Source organism: Alosa sapidissima, chromosome 13, assembly GCF_018492685.1.
Source record: "Alosa sapidissima isolate fAloSap1 chromosome 13, fAloSap1.pri, whole genome shotgun sequence".
Taxonomy (NCBI): domain Eukaryota; kingdom Metazoa; phylum Chordata; class Actinopteri; order Clupeiformes; family Clupeidae; genus Alosa; species Alosa sapidissima.
The window spans coordinates 15,092,655-15,109,206 of NC_055969.1; the positions used below are offsets into that span (position 1 = coordinate 15,092,655).

General features: G+C 41.5%; 1 protein-coding gene across 1 annotated transcript; it reads left to right on the forward strand.

Annotated features, from left to right (window-relative positions):
* The first annotated feature begins 4,615 nt into the window (after positions 1 to 4,615).
* fbxw5 (F-box and WD repeat domain containing 5) lies at positions 4,616 to 16,507 on the forward strand. Its single transcript, XM_042059706.1, has 10 exons — positions 4,616 to 4,750; positions 6,092 to 6,287; positions 6,684 to 6,841; positions 6,951 to 7,134; positions 8,562 to 8,710; positions 9,729 to 10,073; positions 10,815 to 10,998; positions 11,649 to 11,796; positions 14,050 to 14,262; positions 14,547 to 16,507. Exons 2-10 carry the CDS (start codon positions 6,101 to 6,103, stop codon positions 14,845 to 14,847), a joined length of 1,869 nt encoding a protein of 622 aa, XP_041915640.1. The 5' UTR covers positions 4,616 to 4,750; positions 6,092 to 6,100; the 3' UTR covers positions 14,848 to 16,507.
* The last annotated feature ends 45 nt before the right edge of the window (positions 16,508 to 16,552 follow it).

Sequence of the window (16,552 nt, forward strand, 5' to 3'; positions counted from 1 at the left end):
TCTCTGCATTTATCCCAATCCGTGAATTAGTGAAACACACACAGCACACAGTGAACACACAGTAAGGTGAAGCACACACTGGAGCAGTGAGCTGCACTCGGGGACAGGGGCGTGCAGAGACCTTTGAAGGGGCAGGGGCATGGAACAAAATTTTCAGAAAACGTGTTAACTTTATTTAAAACTTAATTTTGATTACAACCCAATAGAGAATACATAGGCTACATGCAAATTATATCAAAATAAAACATCTTCCATCATTTAAATTCTAGCATTATGCTATTTCAATGATGATGGTGGGACAGGCTATTATATGGTTTAGCAATTTGCAAAGTAGTCTAATGTACTGATAAACATTTTATACATTTTCTTATTTATTTATTATGTATCAAGAAGAATGGGTGTAAATAGCAGACAGAACTAACACATTTTTCTCATTTCTCTCCTTGGTTCTGAAAATTCAATAGAAGTGCAAGTACTGTAGGCCTACTGTAGCCAGGGCACAGACAGATAGGTCTTTTCAGTTTTCATTAGGCTATTGTCTACACAGAGATCATAGGCTATAAGGCTACATCCTATTGATTAAATTCAAAGCTAATTTTAATAGCCTAGAAATCTAGACGCACCCTGGCAGCAAATATGTTATTGCCTAGTCTGGCTTGTCAGGCTATAATTTTAATGTTTATCACAGTGAACTAGCACCATTAGCAAGCTGGTGTCTTGCTGATTCACGTGTGAGTGTGGCCACTGAGTGAAATGACGCGTAATGTAGCCTACTGTAAACAGAGAAGGACGTGTGGAGTTGGGTTAGTTAAACAACTACAGTAGCCTATGTCGTCGGCTTATGACGATTTAGAAAAGGTTTGCCTACTCTGTTTTATTAACTAGGTCTACTAACCTAAGCTACTATAACATAGTAATCTAAATAAGAATATGTTATGAACCTTCAGCCTTAGATTTTCGAAGCTGCCAGGTTATTGAAATGGATGGACCATGACATGGTTAAAACGGGTTTAATAGCCTACTTCATTAAACATAAAACAACTTTAAACATTTTATTCTCTATCTCTTAGCTGAATACTATTGCATGTTCAGATAGGCTAACTGCCAAGTGACCTTACCGTGCTCCCAAACGTCTCCTGCAGCACTGTGCCTGCGTGCACCTTCTGAGAGTTCACTGAATGACGTCACGGATTGGTGGCCGCAAGGCATTTCAATTAACACAGAACATTTTTCTTTTTGTAAATTTCTAATTTCACAAACTATTAATGAGACATTTTAGCGAATATTCACGTTGGAACTAGCGGAAGTACTACACATTTTAAAACGTAAAAAACGGGTCTTGTCAAAAGGGCACTTGGACATCAAAGGGGCATAAGGGCAGGTGCTAGAGCCCCTGTAGCCCCTCTTCTCTGCACGTGCCTGCTCGGGGAGCAGTGAGGGGTTAGGTGCCTTGCTCAAGGGCACTTCAGCCGTGGATGTGGGCATAAGAGAGCTGTGCTCAACCACTTTCCCCGCCCACATTTTTCCTACTGGCCGGGCATCAAACCGGCAACCCTTCAGTCACAAGCCGAAGCCCTAACCAGTAGGCCACGGCAGCCCCTTTAGGGATCATTTTGAGACATTCTGACGTGTGAAACTACATTACTATAATAATGTTACTAAAATGATCCGTAATTACATGTTTTGCCAATTTCCTTATGTCTATCCTACATTGTGTGTGTGTGTGTGTGTGTGTGTGTGTGTGTGTGATGAAACAGGGACATACTGTAGAGGCAGCTGCCGTTCTTTGTGTCCATTTTCCCTTCACTGAAGGCTTTAACCCAGCAGGTATATTCATAAAATCACCAGCTTTTGCTCCTTGTCCCACTCCCACCCCAACATACCTCTCTTACTTTATGCATCCTTCTTGCTCCCACAGTCACCTAAAAAGTGGCAGGGAGGATAAATGGAGCCTCTTTATATAGAGGAAGGCAAACATGGGCAGTATTTTAATTAGATGTATTTAAAATATGTATTTAATTACTTTAGCAGATTACTTTAGCGGAACAAAATACTTTGAGGGATTGTATTTCAAATAGATAAATGCCTAAGAAAATTCTGTCATTTTTTTCTGAAATAAGCCAAAAAGTCATCACTCAGTTAAGTATATAACCTACCTATAACCATGGAAGTAGGGTATGTTTATAGTCCGGGAGCCAAAGGCTTTGAACCTGGTTTTGTCGGTTAAAGTTTCTTGTTGCCTAGGGGTTGCTTGAACTGTCAGGTGTGTCAAGTGCTACAAGACAAAAAAACAAAACAAAAAACAGATAAAGACATTAGGACTTAGACCTCAAATGACCATGACCTTTGACCCCATGACCTTGAGTACCTAATAGCTGAACCTCATTCTCACTACGGAACAGTTTTAAAACCAGTTAATGGATTTGACAAGGATTTATGTAAGGAATAACATCTGCTGAGTGTCCTGATATGCGGAAATAATGGAGGAGACAGAGGCAAAGACCTCCCGAATCCAAAACAGAGTGGAGTTTTCTCCACCAAATTCATTTTGTAAATTGGGACACCTAACAGGATGTTAACCTGTTTGTCCCCCATGTTGCCAGTCATGTATAGGCAATAGGCATGCATTTATAGCACAAAAAGGGAAATGCAGCTCAGTTTAAAAAGAAGCCGGTCTGTTCAATTTGTTGTACTACCTTCACTGGTTACGGAAAATGATGGTGGGTAGTTTGCTTTGTTACAGTTGATTCCACTGTTGCAAAGCTTGCTTGTTGTCAGTTCAATCATCGTTTACATTAAAATTGGATGGTGATTACATTTTTTAACCAGATCTACAATACTTCATAGGAGCCTCAGTGTACAGAATTAATAGCCCCCTACCAGCCAATCAGAAAATAGTATTTCTTGTCTCTTGGACCCTTGGGGATACATTTTTAATAATACACCTTGTAGGCCTACTGTAGTTTCTTTTAAAAGCTGGAATACCATGATTAGTGTGTCAGTATTTTTGTATTTTCAAATGACTAATTACTTGTATTTTAATTAAATATTTTTCTTCACATCAGTATTTTGTATTTTATTTTGTTACATTTCATGAGCCATTTGTAGTTTGTAACAAAATAGTTTTGGATGTATTTATGCCCACTTCTGGAGGAAGGTAGGCTTTATGGGCTGGGCTATGGAGGGTGTGGAATAACTTGCAAAAGACTGTGTAATTAGGCTACTCTGTGATTACCTATAATTATACACAATAAGAGCTTGCCTCATACTTTTACCCATTCCCTGCCTTGCACAACTGACAGACTGAGAAAGTCATTTGTCCCCAGGGCCATTGAACTGTTCAATGCCTCACTTAAGGGAAGAGGAGAGATAGACTTCTCTGCATAGTCTGTCTGCCTCTTCACCCCCTCCATGTTTGGTACTGTCTGTCCACTAGCCACTTGTACCACTGTCTTTATGCCTCACTGTTTGCGTGCTATATTAGCACATTAGCACATATGCATACCCCCCCCCCCCCCCCCCCCCCCCCCCGCTCCATGCCACAGCCGAACTGTGGCCACACTTATACATTTTCTTAAATAGTTAAATATATAGATATATAGACTTTACTTTACTTTATTCTGCATTGTTGACTTCATTTGCACTATCACCATGACCACTATCACCATTGCACTACCACCATGAAACTCATTCACACAGAGCACCTTAGAGCACCTTACCATACCTTACTATGCACAGAGAATCACAGGCTCAGTCCCTGCCTCAGTCATTGCAAGCGCCTCTGATTTATTAATCACCACTATGTGGATACTGTTTTTAGAATTGATGTAGATTAAGTGTTAGTTAGTATAATTTGTATTTTTGTAATTTGTATTTTAGTATATTTTTATATATTGTATTAAGTGTTAGTATAATTTGTATTTTAGTATATTTAGCATATTCTTTATCTTCTACTGTCCTTACTGCTTAGTTGTGTAACAGTTTCATTGTTCTCCACACAGCCAATGGCCTAATTGACCAAGTTTAGAGGTCTACTATCTGTCAGCTCGACTATTCATCTTTGCTCTCAGAATTTCACTTGATAAAGATGGTTATGGTTATGGTTTTGGGATTTTGCAAACGCCTTTGTCCAAAGCGACACACAAATACAAAAACAACATAATATTTAAACATTTAACAGGGAACAGATTAGAATGTTGGTCAAACTATAATAAGGAGAATAGCAATAATAAACAAAAATGTTGATTCAATCAATAGCCTAATATGAAGATAACCTTATATGAAGAGTTGGTGGTTATTATTATGATTATGATTCTTATTATTATTGGTAGAAGTAGTAGCCTAGGCTACTATTGCACTAGACTAGGCTATATTTTTGGCATACTTCATGACACATATAGGCCTATGATTGAACAAAAAAAGGTTATGTATGGATGAAGTTAATCCATTTATTATCTGGAAAGTTAAATAAAAAAAAGAACTAAAAATGTGAAGTAAATACAGTAAGTTCCACTATGATAACCATTTATTGAAGATACCATACCTTAAAATACCTTTAAGATAGGCTACCTGAAGACAGGCCTAGCACATCTCTGCTATCGACGAGCTGTAAATTGATTCGCACTGTCTGAATTAGGGAGAAGAATCGTCTCTGACCGGTGTAACAGTAACAGCTTGTTGTTGTCATTTTCCTGACGAGCTAGCCGATGCTAGCCTTTGTCGTATTTCAGTAAATATTGCTATTTGGCAGGTAAGTTTGCAACAGTTGATGATGGCTTTGGTGATATTAGAACAAAAACGTTGTGCTGACTACCATACCGGTGATGCACACCAAATTCGTTTTGTGGATATGGTTAGCTATTTGCCTAATCAGCTTAGCAAGATACCCAGTCGTGAACATTAGCCTAGCTAACCTTAGCTGTTCTGTTGGAAGTTTTGCAAGCTAACAAGACCGGTTCCATACGTTTAAATCTTGTCTGACATCAGGAGAATAATCAAGATATCAAAACTGCAAACTGTGATCTTTAGGGTGCCGTGGTTTATGAACTAGGTTATACGTGTCTACTATGTTGTCAATGAAAAAAAATCGTGGTATCTTTACTTGGACGTGTAACGTCACAGCTTTGTTTTCCTAACTAGCTAACTGGCTGTCGATGAAGCTAGCTATTCGAAAATAACATTTCATGTGCCAGCAAAATAATGTTGTACCCAAAAAGCAAACCGATTAGCAAGGGAGTGTCCGTTTAATTGTATTTACACGTCAGCAGGTATTTTAGACCATTGACATGAACATCAGCGTGACTTTTATGTTAGAAATATTTTATGATAACGTCAAGGGTCTGCTTGGAATGTTTTGCAAAGCTGGTTAGCTAGCTAGCCAGTTAGTTGAAGTAACCCGATATTGAGAGTACCATACCAATGCATTAACGTTAGACAGTTAATCGGGAAGAGCTCCAATTCGGCATTTGTTTTGCCTTGACATAAATGCTTGAAATGAAATGTGTGATTTGGGAATTTGTGCCAGCAATTATATCCTTTCCTTACATATCGGTGTTCTCTACCACATTTGTTTGACAGGACACCCATAGTAGGGAACATCAACCCATCGCTCAAATTAGCAGCGTGGTGTGGTCACAAGTTCGTGATGGCTCTCAGCTGTCATGGCTAAATCTAGGGAGTGGGATGGCTGCATTATACTTTTTGGGCGAAAATTTTTAGAGTCATAAAGAAAACAATTCATGTTTTTAATGTACACTAAACATTTTAAATAACATTTACAGACATAATGTTGCAGACTGCTTGAAATTAGTCTGTGTAAGCTTAAGTTCAAACCACTGGCAGCCTACAAAGAGACCACAACTTAGGATAGAACCTAGTATAGAACCCTTTCTTCTATAATCTTCTATACTCTTTGACACAACTAAATAGGATCGGTAAAAAAATATGATCAAAATGCATCTCTGTTTGACATCTGGCCTCACTATGAGCTTCTGTTGTTGTAAAGGCAGTAGTGCTTGGGTGACGTGCAACATACACATAACATATCAGGTCTGCTCTGTACAAATATCTTTTTATTTTTTTGATGTCCCAGGATGTCAGGATGGAGGACGTCCCTGCCCTGCCAGACAGCCTGGTGCTGGAAATTTTTCACCATCTTCCCCATAATGCAGTGCTGAAGGCTGGCCTGACCTGCCACCAGTGGTTGGCGGTCTCCCGGGATGAGTTCCTCTGGAGAGAGCTCTTCTACAGCTACTATCGCATCCCTCGGTCCGTGCCAAGGCATCCAGGTATAACCTACATCTTTATACCTTGGCTGGAGCTGTGCACTTCCAAAGGCGAGATGTTTACTGTTTATGCCATGAGAAAGATGTGTTTGCTTTTTTAAAATGATTATTATTATTATTATTATTGCAATCACACATTTTATAAGCTTTATTGTTTGTTTGTTTTTCTTTTCTTTTTGATCATGGTGCACTTTGAACTGCACTTATAGCAATGCTAAACAAATAATGATAATTCTTGTTATCTGCCTATAATTATTTTATTAGTAGTGGTCCTTTATTATGATGATGATGGATATCTTAGCTATTAGAAGGAGCAGTAGTGTAGGAGAAATCTCCAGCAGTGAGTGGTTCTGTATCCTGTATTCTAAATCATCTCCGTCTCTGCCCCCCACCACCCAGCGGCGGTGTCCTGGTACAGAGAGTTCAAGCGTCTGTACGACTGTATCCCGTGTGTGGAGGTGCAGACACTGAAGGAGCATCATGACCAGGTGCTGCACCTGGCCTTCTCCCACCGGGGCCACCGCTTTTCCTCCTGTTCCAAGGACTGCACTGTCAAGGTACGCCCCATCTGCTTTCATACGCAATTCATACTGACTGGTCAGTTGTTGTTATTTCAGCCTCTTATTCTGATTCGTTCTGTCCCTGTCCGTCTGCTGCCCACTGCAGCTTTGGGACACAGAGCGTCCGGACGGCACCATCGCACTGGTGCACAGCTCCAGCATGCGGGACTTCAACTGGGGCTACACGCAGTTCTCGCAGTTCAATGCTGACGACACCCTTCTGCTGGTGTCCGGGGTCTACCTAGGCCCCCACCACTCTTCCTCGGGGGAGATCGCCGTCATCAGCTTAGGTGGGTGCTCACTCTTGTTTGGTCCCTTTTTCTAGTCTTTCTGTCTCTGGTTATTGTCTTTAGTCAAGAGTGTAAACAACCTCTCTCACTCTCCCAGACCTCACAGCTCTCTCTGGCTTGTTCTTCTTTTCTTTATTTCCTTCTCTCACTCTCTCTCCCTTTCTATTCCTGTCTCGGTCACATTCGCAATACTGTTGGCCTCTATGGCTGAGGTGGGGCTCTATTTGATTATGTGTTCAGGCTCAGGACTTTACATCACATGACCACTGTAAATGAAATTAGTCAATTGCTTGATGTGAGGTAGACATTACCTTGTAAAATCAAGCATCAACAAATCAATGTAAGCAAACAAACACATATTCCTCATAAATGATGGTTAAAGGACTGTGCTGAATAGATTATTTCAGTTAAGATATTCAGTTTTCAAGGATGATTTAAAGCAGCACTATGCAAGTTTTTTACCTTAAAGGCGCAGTCAGGGATTTCACAGGAAGTTGTGTTTGTTTGTGTTTATGTTCATATTTAAATTTATTAGCAGATGCTTTTGTGCAAAAAACGTACGTTATATTTTAACCAAGGACCAAGGAAACATGCCAGAGAAGTAGCTCACATCAACCTCCAGTATTCCTAGAGAAATTCACGGTGTACTCACGGAATGGGAGCTAGTGGTCGTGAGGAGATGAATACTGAATGTGACAAAAAATGTTTTGGGCTTGAAATCGCGTAAAATCCCTGACTGCACCCTTAGTATAAAAGCTTTGAAGCCAATTTGATGGTAAACAAACTTAGGGGGTAGGGTAATTGTTCATCTAGCATAGCCATAGAGATATCCATAGAGCATAGCTGGTTAGCGACCCGCAGACAGAAAACCAGCCTTGGAACTTCAGGTCTTGTCGACCCGGATTCATCTTGCGAGAATCGTGAAACATTACCTTGTTGGTAGATATACAGGTAGCTCTTTGGAGATAGTCTTTGCCTGTTGCTAGTACTTTGGCTCTAAAACAAAAGCACATGCAGTGTATACAGAGGGAAGCACTCAAGCCTTGAGAAGTATTTACAACGACAAGGTAAAATATAAATATAAATTGCAACTCTAGGGGTAGCTCTAGAGTTGCCAAAAATACCCAAAACTACATTGGGCGACTTTAAGAAATAACGAATTAATCATTTGTAAATTTAAATTCTTTGTAGCAACAAGGTGTTGGGGATATATATAGAGTAGCCATTGAAAGTGTAGGTAATGCATTGATTTTATTGGCTGTTCTATGTGTGGCTGGTTACAGCATGTGTTATGTATCCTGTTGGTTGGTATGTTTAAATTGTAAATAACATTTCAGTAATCCTGCTGGTCACTGAATGTGCACACTATGCATTATACATTGTTTTATGCAAGTTAGTTCATATCTGTGTGTGTGTTTTGTTTGTAGAAAATTACACACTTCTGTCCCGAGTGCGGAATAAGCCCTATGATGTTTTTGGCTGCTGGCTGAATGAGACCCATCTAATTTCGGGCAATCTACACTGGATCGGTAACATGACCTCCTGCTCTGTGCTCTGGCTCAACAAAGCCTTCCAGGTCTGTTCTCTCTCTTTCTTTCCCTCTCTCACACTCACATTCACACTCACACTTACATTCACACACATTGCATAAGAGAGATGGACACAAAAGTACACATCCATATACAGTATATTGTATACACACAAAGATGCAGACACAGACACATCCTGTAGAGCCAGTCCTGTCCCATCAGATACGCATTGTTTGGAGAGTTGTTTCTGTTTCACATGCAGGCCACCCTCTCTGTGTAATCCATTAAAGGCTAAAACATTTGAAGCATGTTTGTGAGCAGTGTATTGTTTGGACTGGCTGCACTTCAGGCCGCCTGTATGACAGGCAAAGATGTAACTGTATATGTATGTATGTATAAGATGTATATTGCCAAATATTGACAGTAATTATGGCCTGTAGTCAAGGACAGTATTGACCTTTTAAGATATTTGCTGTATCACAAGAGAAACTTTGGTCTGATGCCTCCTTTTTTGAATGTGTACCTGCAATGTGTCATTCATCCACTAGAGGGATTCAGTCACCATGTTTATTGCTGATACTTGTAGTGTTATTACGCATGATTAGTTGCAATTAAATTACATATGATAGGGATATGGCATTTTGTTAGTTCCTTTGTGTGTGTAAGAATTTTTAGTGAAAAGTGTATAAATACCCTTATTTAAAAGGATTTTAAATAGAATTGTGCAGTATTGCTCTCTAGTGGTCAAATAGCTTACTACATGGACAGTAGTGTTCCTACTTATAAGTGGGTTAGTAGCTTGGGTGTATTATATATCCATGTAAGTTGCAGTAAGATTGTAGGTACCAGACAGATAACTATCTGACTATGAATAGTACCTAGGCCAAGTAAGTAAGGGACCAGAAATTGTTGAATGGCTTTGTGTTTTCCTTATATTTCTTATTTCCTCAGACTCCCCGACACAAAGACGCATATAGTTCAAACTCATACTGAAATGTAACTTTGTCTATTATAAAATATATAATAAATCTTTAACTTAACAAAACACTCCCACTCCTCGGACAGGATGTGGAGTCTGAGAACGTGAACGTGGTTAAGCGCCTCTTCAAGATCCAGAACATCAACGCCAGCACCATTCGCACGGTTATGGTGGCCCACTGCCGGCGCCACGACACGCCGGACCTTTTGCTGGACTATGAGGCCCAGTCACAGGCCCGCGCCCTGGCCCAGCAGGCTGGCCACAAGAACCAGCACCAGCCGCTGCTCTTTGACCTGGGCGGCACGGACAGCGAGGAGGAAGAGGAGGGGTGTGACGAGGAGGAAGACGAGCAGCAGCCGCATGGAGGTGTGAGGCCGCTGGCGGCTCACGTGCCCCAGCTAAAGCTTGCCCCACTGGAGCGCGTCATCCAGGTGAGGTTGGGGTGCGGGGAGCAGATGGCAGTGCACTTGCAGGGGCGTTACAAAGAAGGATGACCGATTGAAGTTTGTGTTCAACACTATTTGTAAAAGCAATAGGATGGGTATCACTTGCGCTTTAGCCCCTTGGTGCTCAAGGAACAGGATCATAGAATCAGCAACAGGCCCTTCGCCGCTGAACCCAGGGTATTTAATAGGTGCCAACTACCGTTTCAACGCACAGCGTCTTTCTCGGAGTCCCATTTTACTATTTGTAAAAGGTAAATATCTGGCAATTCGCTTGGTGTTATAATAGGAATGTAATAGAAATATGTTAATTGCACACCTAATGATGTGGGCAAATTATACTTTCTGGTGACTGTGTGTGTGTGTGTGTGTGTGTGTATGTGTATCAGTTATTGTTGCTTTTCTTTTGTATATACTATATACACTATGTGCTTTTGTGTCTCTTCCTTTTGCATATTTTTCAACTTTTATATTTTTTTCATCTTTCATTTTTATATTTTTTCATCTTTCTTTCCTCCTTGCCATTTCATTGCCTCACTCTTACACCCTGTTCTCTCATTTGGTTATTTCTCCTATTTCTCTTCTCTGGTCATTTATTCTCTGTCGCGCTGTGTGGTCATTTATTTTCTTTCCTCTTGTTTAGTCATTAACTCTCTCTCTCTCTCTCTCTCTCTCTCTCTCTCTCTCTCTCTCTCTCTCTCTCTCTCTCCTTCTCTCTTTCTCTCTCAGGGTCGGTGCAGTGGCGTGACTGAGGAGCGCGAGCTGGAGACTAAAGTGGCCATGTTGATGGGTCAGTCTCACACCAAAGCGTCCGATCCGTCTGCACTCTCCAACTGCGGCGCCGAGGGGTCCGAGGACAAGACCTACCTGCTCTTCACCACCGGCAGCCTTACCTACTCCCCCCACCAAATAGGTGTGTGTGTGTGTGTGTGTGTATGTATATAAATGTCCTTGTCAATACCCCTGACAAGTGTGTGTATGTGCATTTATGTACTGTATGTGCGAACATATTCTCATCTTCATGGATGTGTGTGTGCATGTGTTCTTATTTTGTTTTTGTTTTTATTTGCATGTTCAGGCTGTTACTTAACCTCACTATAACAATGTGGTAAATGCGTCTGCATTCGTATCTCTTCTACATGATCTAAAATCTGAAGTGGTTATTAGTTGGTTATTAGTATTAGATATTTAAATAAACACCTGAGAACTGAACTTCATTTGGCATATTTAAATGCTGCACTCTCCTTTCCTTGCCACAACATGATTGGTGGGCCTGTTGAAAAACCCTTAAAATATTTGTCCTTTCTGATAAAGATATGGGCACAGACATGGGTCCTGAAATTGTTCAGCGGTTGTTTACAGGGCCTTGGACAGGCGACTGATCTCATTCCAGAGTGTTTACTTGAAATTGTACCTGATATTGCAGAGAATTAAAAAAAATAAGATTGCATATTTATAACTTGAAATTGCGTATCAGAGCTTTAACCCATTCATACTTACTTAAGAAGTTAAGACCATTTTTGTTGTTGTTGTTGTTTGTATTAATGTCCTCTATTTTTGAAGGCATCAAACGCATCATGCCGGACCAGATGACCACCTGTGGGCCCGTTCTGGGCGAGGAGCGCAGCTCAGACGAGTTCTTCGACTCGCTTGATCACGTCATCGACATTCACGGCCACATCATTGGCATGGGCCTCTCCCCGGACCACAGGTGAGTCAGTTAGATGACCTTGGGGTCTTGGGTCTGTAATTTTCAGTTTTTAAATTACAACACTTACATGTGTAACGTGTCTGTTGACACTGAGAGAAACCACACATACTCCACTCTAACAAGAGAGACAGACACAAGCCAGAACAAATGTACCACAGCACTGGTTTCACATCCATGGAAAGACCAGGGGATATTCCAGAAAGGAGGTTTAACAAACTCTCTGTGTAACCCTGATCTCTGGGTTGATCAACCTGGGTTAGTTCAGTCTACACAGAGTTTGTTTACTCTGAGTACAGCGTGTGCCCAATGAATAGGAAAAGCCATCTTCAATGGAGCTCAGAAATGACAAGTCACCATGGCAACTGGTTAGAAAACTACTTCCTACGTCACTCCATTTAAGAAGTTATCCCTACGAGCACGGTGTACACAAAAAAGGAAAATGCAGGACAGTCATAGTATTAGGCTAAACTGGTTGTTGCAACAAATTATTACAATTGTTTGTGCTGTTAATTGTTTTATGAGCGCTATATTTCCTGACCAGTGAATTAAAAATGACTTCAAAAGCAGCACAAATTATTATTTTTTTTTATGGCATAAGCATCACAAACTGTAGCCTAATATTAGCCTACTATTTGTATAGGGTCTATTTTTAACCTAGGCTACTATGTTGCTGCACCTGTCAATGAGTTTAATAAAGTAGCCTTGATTCATTTTAAATAACATGTAATGGGCTTATAGGTGGAAAAAGTGGTGACATAGCCTATAGGCTACTAACCAACTGAATAAAATGATATGTTAATTACAAAATGATAACGTTTGATTGAGGTTAATATTTGTGATCTCAAAATCCTCCCTTGGCTTAGCCTAGGCTACGCAAATTAATTCGCCCTTGCGGGGCAATGACAGAGGAGAAAATGACAACCCATGTGTTCAATAACAGCTCAGCAGGAGGGAGGAGATATGGAGAAACACTGGGTTTGTTCCAGAAAACCTGCTAGGGAGCAGGATATGTACACATATTCACTGTGGTAACTGATCTAAAGTTTGAGTTAAGTTTCTTACTGGAACGGGAAACCCAGAGTATCCCTCTTCTCACGTTTAACAAACTCAGATTTTTTAACAAAACCTGCTCTCTGGAATAGGCCCCAGGGCTGATGAGTTGACTGTGCCATCTGTTGAAAGAAAACATTTCATGCAATAGATTTACAGTCATTGTTAACATGGAAACAAAAAACAATGGCACTGCCAATGGGGTGATACAATACAATAAGATCTTTCTATTTGGAGTCGCCCTGCCAAAACAATAACCTAGGGGGAAGTCTTAGGTCACCTTTGATTGTGTTATTGTAATGACGTGTCTGTCTGAGGTCATCGTGGTTTCTATTTTTAGCTCTCATTGACACTTCCTGTCTGGATTGTCAGACTGCAGTCTTAACATTTTGCTTCTTTACTAGCCAAAACATAAACAAATGTGTCACTGTTTTAGTGTGAGTAGTGTAGGTATGTGGTTTCAGCAGACCGCAATCAAGGGAAATACCCCACACACCCACTCATCATACTAAACGGCTAGTCTGTTAATTTTTAGGAGTGACCAGACTGTTGCAATGGGTCAGTGCAATGTCAAATGATGACAAAAAGGCAATTTGCTGCCAAATGTCTCAGATCTTTTATTTATATAATATATATATATATAACAGGTCAGATCTTTATCAGCTGAGCAATTCCTCAGTGCAGGAGGTTTTACATTGTCATGACGTCTACAGATAGTGATGTAGCCAAAGGGGATTTCAGGAGCATGGGATGGAGTGTTATAATTTGACTGGCTTGTTATGTAGTCAAATATCAAGATTTGTTTTGCCAGCATCATGGACTGTACCTTTTGGAAGTCGTCATAGGTTGATGCCATAGTGACTTGCTAACTAAACTAAAGCAAAGTCCTTTTAGGCAAGTCCCTCCACTCTGCGGCCATATTGCAACGCACTTTGGGCACTTATCAGGCATATATTTCGGGCAGAACTGCGTTGCAAGATCGCAACACATGATTGGCACAGTGTATTCACAACATACCACATGATTGGCATGATGTATTCACATGTTAACTTTAGGTGGTGGATGGGCCGGGATATGTGTAGACGACCATATTTGCGTTAGGAACTAACCCCATACATTTCTATGGGAGATTCTTTGAGTGCTGTGTCTCCTCAATAGAAAGTCTCTGACTGAAGTCCTTTGGTGGCCCTTCTCCCCTCTCAGGTACCTGTACGTGAACAGCAGAGCATGGCCGGCAAACTGCGTGATCTCTGACCCCATGTCTCCGCCCCCCATCGCCGAGGAGATTGACCTGCACGTCATCGACCTGAAGAGCCTGCGCGAGGAGAGGCGGAGCCTCAGGGCCCACCGCGCATTCACGCCCAACGACGAGTGCTTCTTCATCTTCCTGGATGTCAGCAGGGACTTCGTTGCCAGGTAACCTGGTCTTAACACTCCCTGTGTGCACTCTGGGGTCTCCCTAGCTGATTTCTGATAAGGGATTATTATCCATGTGTCAAATATGAATTAGTAGTTAGTTGTAGAAGTAGTATTTCTTATTTCATTTTATTTTATAGGCAACATTTTTGGCAATGTAAAGTTTAGCCTTACTTGGATGAAATGGTTTGCAGTATCATATTGTGTCAACCAATTGACTAAAGCCAAATGCCACATGATCCACCCTCCATTCTCATTCTTGATCGCTCTGGCTCTGCCTCCAGTGGTGCAGAGGACAAGCACGGCTACATCTGGGACCGCCATTACAACATCTGCCTGGCCAAGCTGCAGCACACAGACGTGGTGAACTCCGTGGCCTTCAGTCCGGCCGACCAGGAGCTGCTGCTCTCGGCCAGCGACGACTCCACCATCAAGGTGTGGCGCTCGCCCCGCATGGTGCGCCTGGCCCAGTCCCCGTCGCGGCCCACGCGGCCCCGCAACATCCTCGCGTCCCTGCTCAGCCGCCGGACCTCCAACCTTAACACCAACGGCAACGTCAACATCAACATCAATGGCAAGCCCTGACAGAGCAGGCAAGCGAGAGAGAGAGCTGAGGAAGGCTTTGGGAGAAGAGGATTCCCAACTCACACTCCAGGAGGGTTTGGGGGAGGAGGGGGCTGGTGACGACTTCTTGACTCCATCCACATTGCTGCCTTTAATTCACCCCCACCCCTTCCCTCTGTTGAGACCGATGCCTCCAACCTCAGTTTCTTGCAAAGGCCCATGGGAACTTGGAGGACTACTGCAGGTCGGAGCCCCCATGAGGCGCACTTAAAACAGCTTCGCTCTTACTGCCAGAGGGGGAGTAGGGGGGTGGTGGGAAACATCTGGCAAGGCTGGACTGATCTTATAGAAATGTCCGGCTCTTGAGGTGAAATTAACCTTAGGGCGTCCTGGTTGTCCTGTGAAAGACAGGAAGTACTTGCAAGACCTGCAAGGCCAAGGCATCGGAAGGATTTCACAGAGCGAAAGACAAAAAAAAATGGTGTTTTTATTTTACTGCAATGATTACAGAAAGAATAAATCAGGTGTTCTGTCTCAGAGACAGAATGGCGGAAAATGTTCTCAGTTGTAAGGAGAGAGGGTAAGAGATGACGCAACGATGAAGTGAGAAATTTGTGTGGCTGAGAAACGTGTGTGCCGGATCACTTTTGTGTCTTCACGTATGCAGGTTTTAAACCCTTCACAATCCAACAGTGTTGAACTCCACTAACGCGTGCACGTGTGCATGAATGTACATTATACTGTTACAGCTTCAGGTTTGTTTTACTTTTCGTCATTTTTGTTTTGAGTTGTTTATAATGCTCAAATTTGGGTCAACACAAAGAAACCACGCATAGGATAAGAGAGGAGGAACCCAGGATAAATATAGTGAGAAACTATAGACACCCCTTTCTGTTCTCATACAGTCATATGGCTAAGCCACGGAATGCATTAAAGGCAATCAATCCTATTAGCCTAGTCTGTCATCTTTTAGAAGTACCTCATGACCAATCATCTGGATAGGTTTGTTTTTGTTTTCATATTCAATCTGGACAAAGGAGAAACAATCAACAAACCTTATGCCATTTCAACCAACTTGTAGCGCATGACTGTTGAGTAGTGAAGCTCATCAGTCCATCTAGGGCACAACAAATCTTATGTTCATTGCTGTTAATAAGATAACCCCGCCCTGTTAAAAATGTTTTGGTCTTTGCCTGTGTTGTGAAATTTGCCCTTAAATCTGTAAAAGCATGCAATCATTTTCCTCGTTTGGTGGAGTGGAGGCTTGAAGGTAAACGTGAGGCCCTCTAGAAGATCATTGGTAATTACATACCAACTCTTTCAAATTTTAAGCAAAGTGAGATTTAAAAAAAAAAAAAAAACGGAAAAAAAAACTTAACTCACGTGTAGTGATTTGGTGTGAGTGACAATTGTGTATTTTCCCTATTTTGTTTTAATGTTAGAAAAATATGTGGCTTTCGGTGGATTTGGTGAACACCCCAAAATGGTTTGGTCAAGAAATTTCTCCCTGGTGCTTTCTGCATCTTTCCCCTTCTTTAAGTATTTGTTTCCTCTTTAGCATGTTTGTCTCACTCAACCCCCATTTTTTGGTCACTGTCCTATCCTGCGTACTGAGAAATAAAAAACCCGCCTGTGTGATGTTTAAAATACTTTTGAAATAAACTATTTCACTTTTATCTCATCCTGCGTGATGGCTCTGAAAACCACATGACAAAACACAAACAGA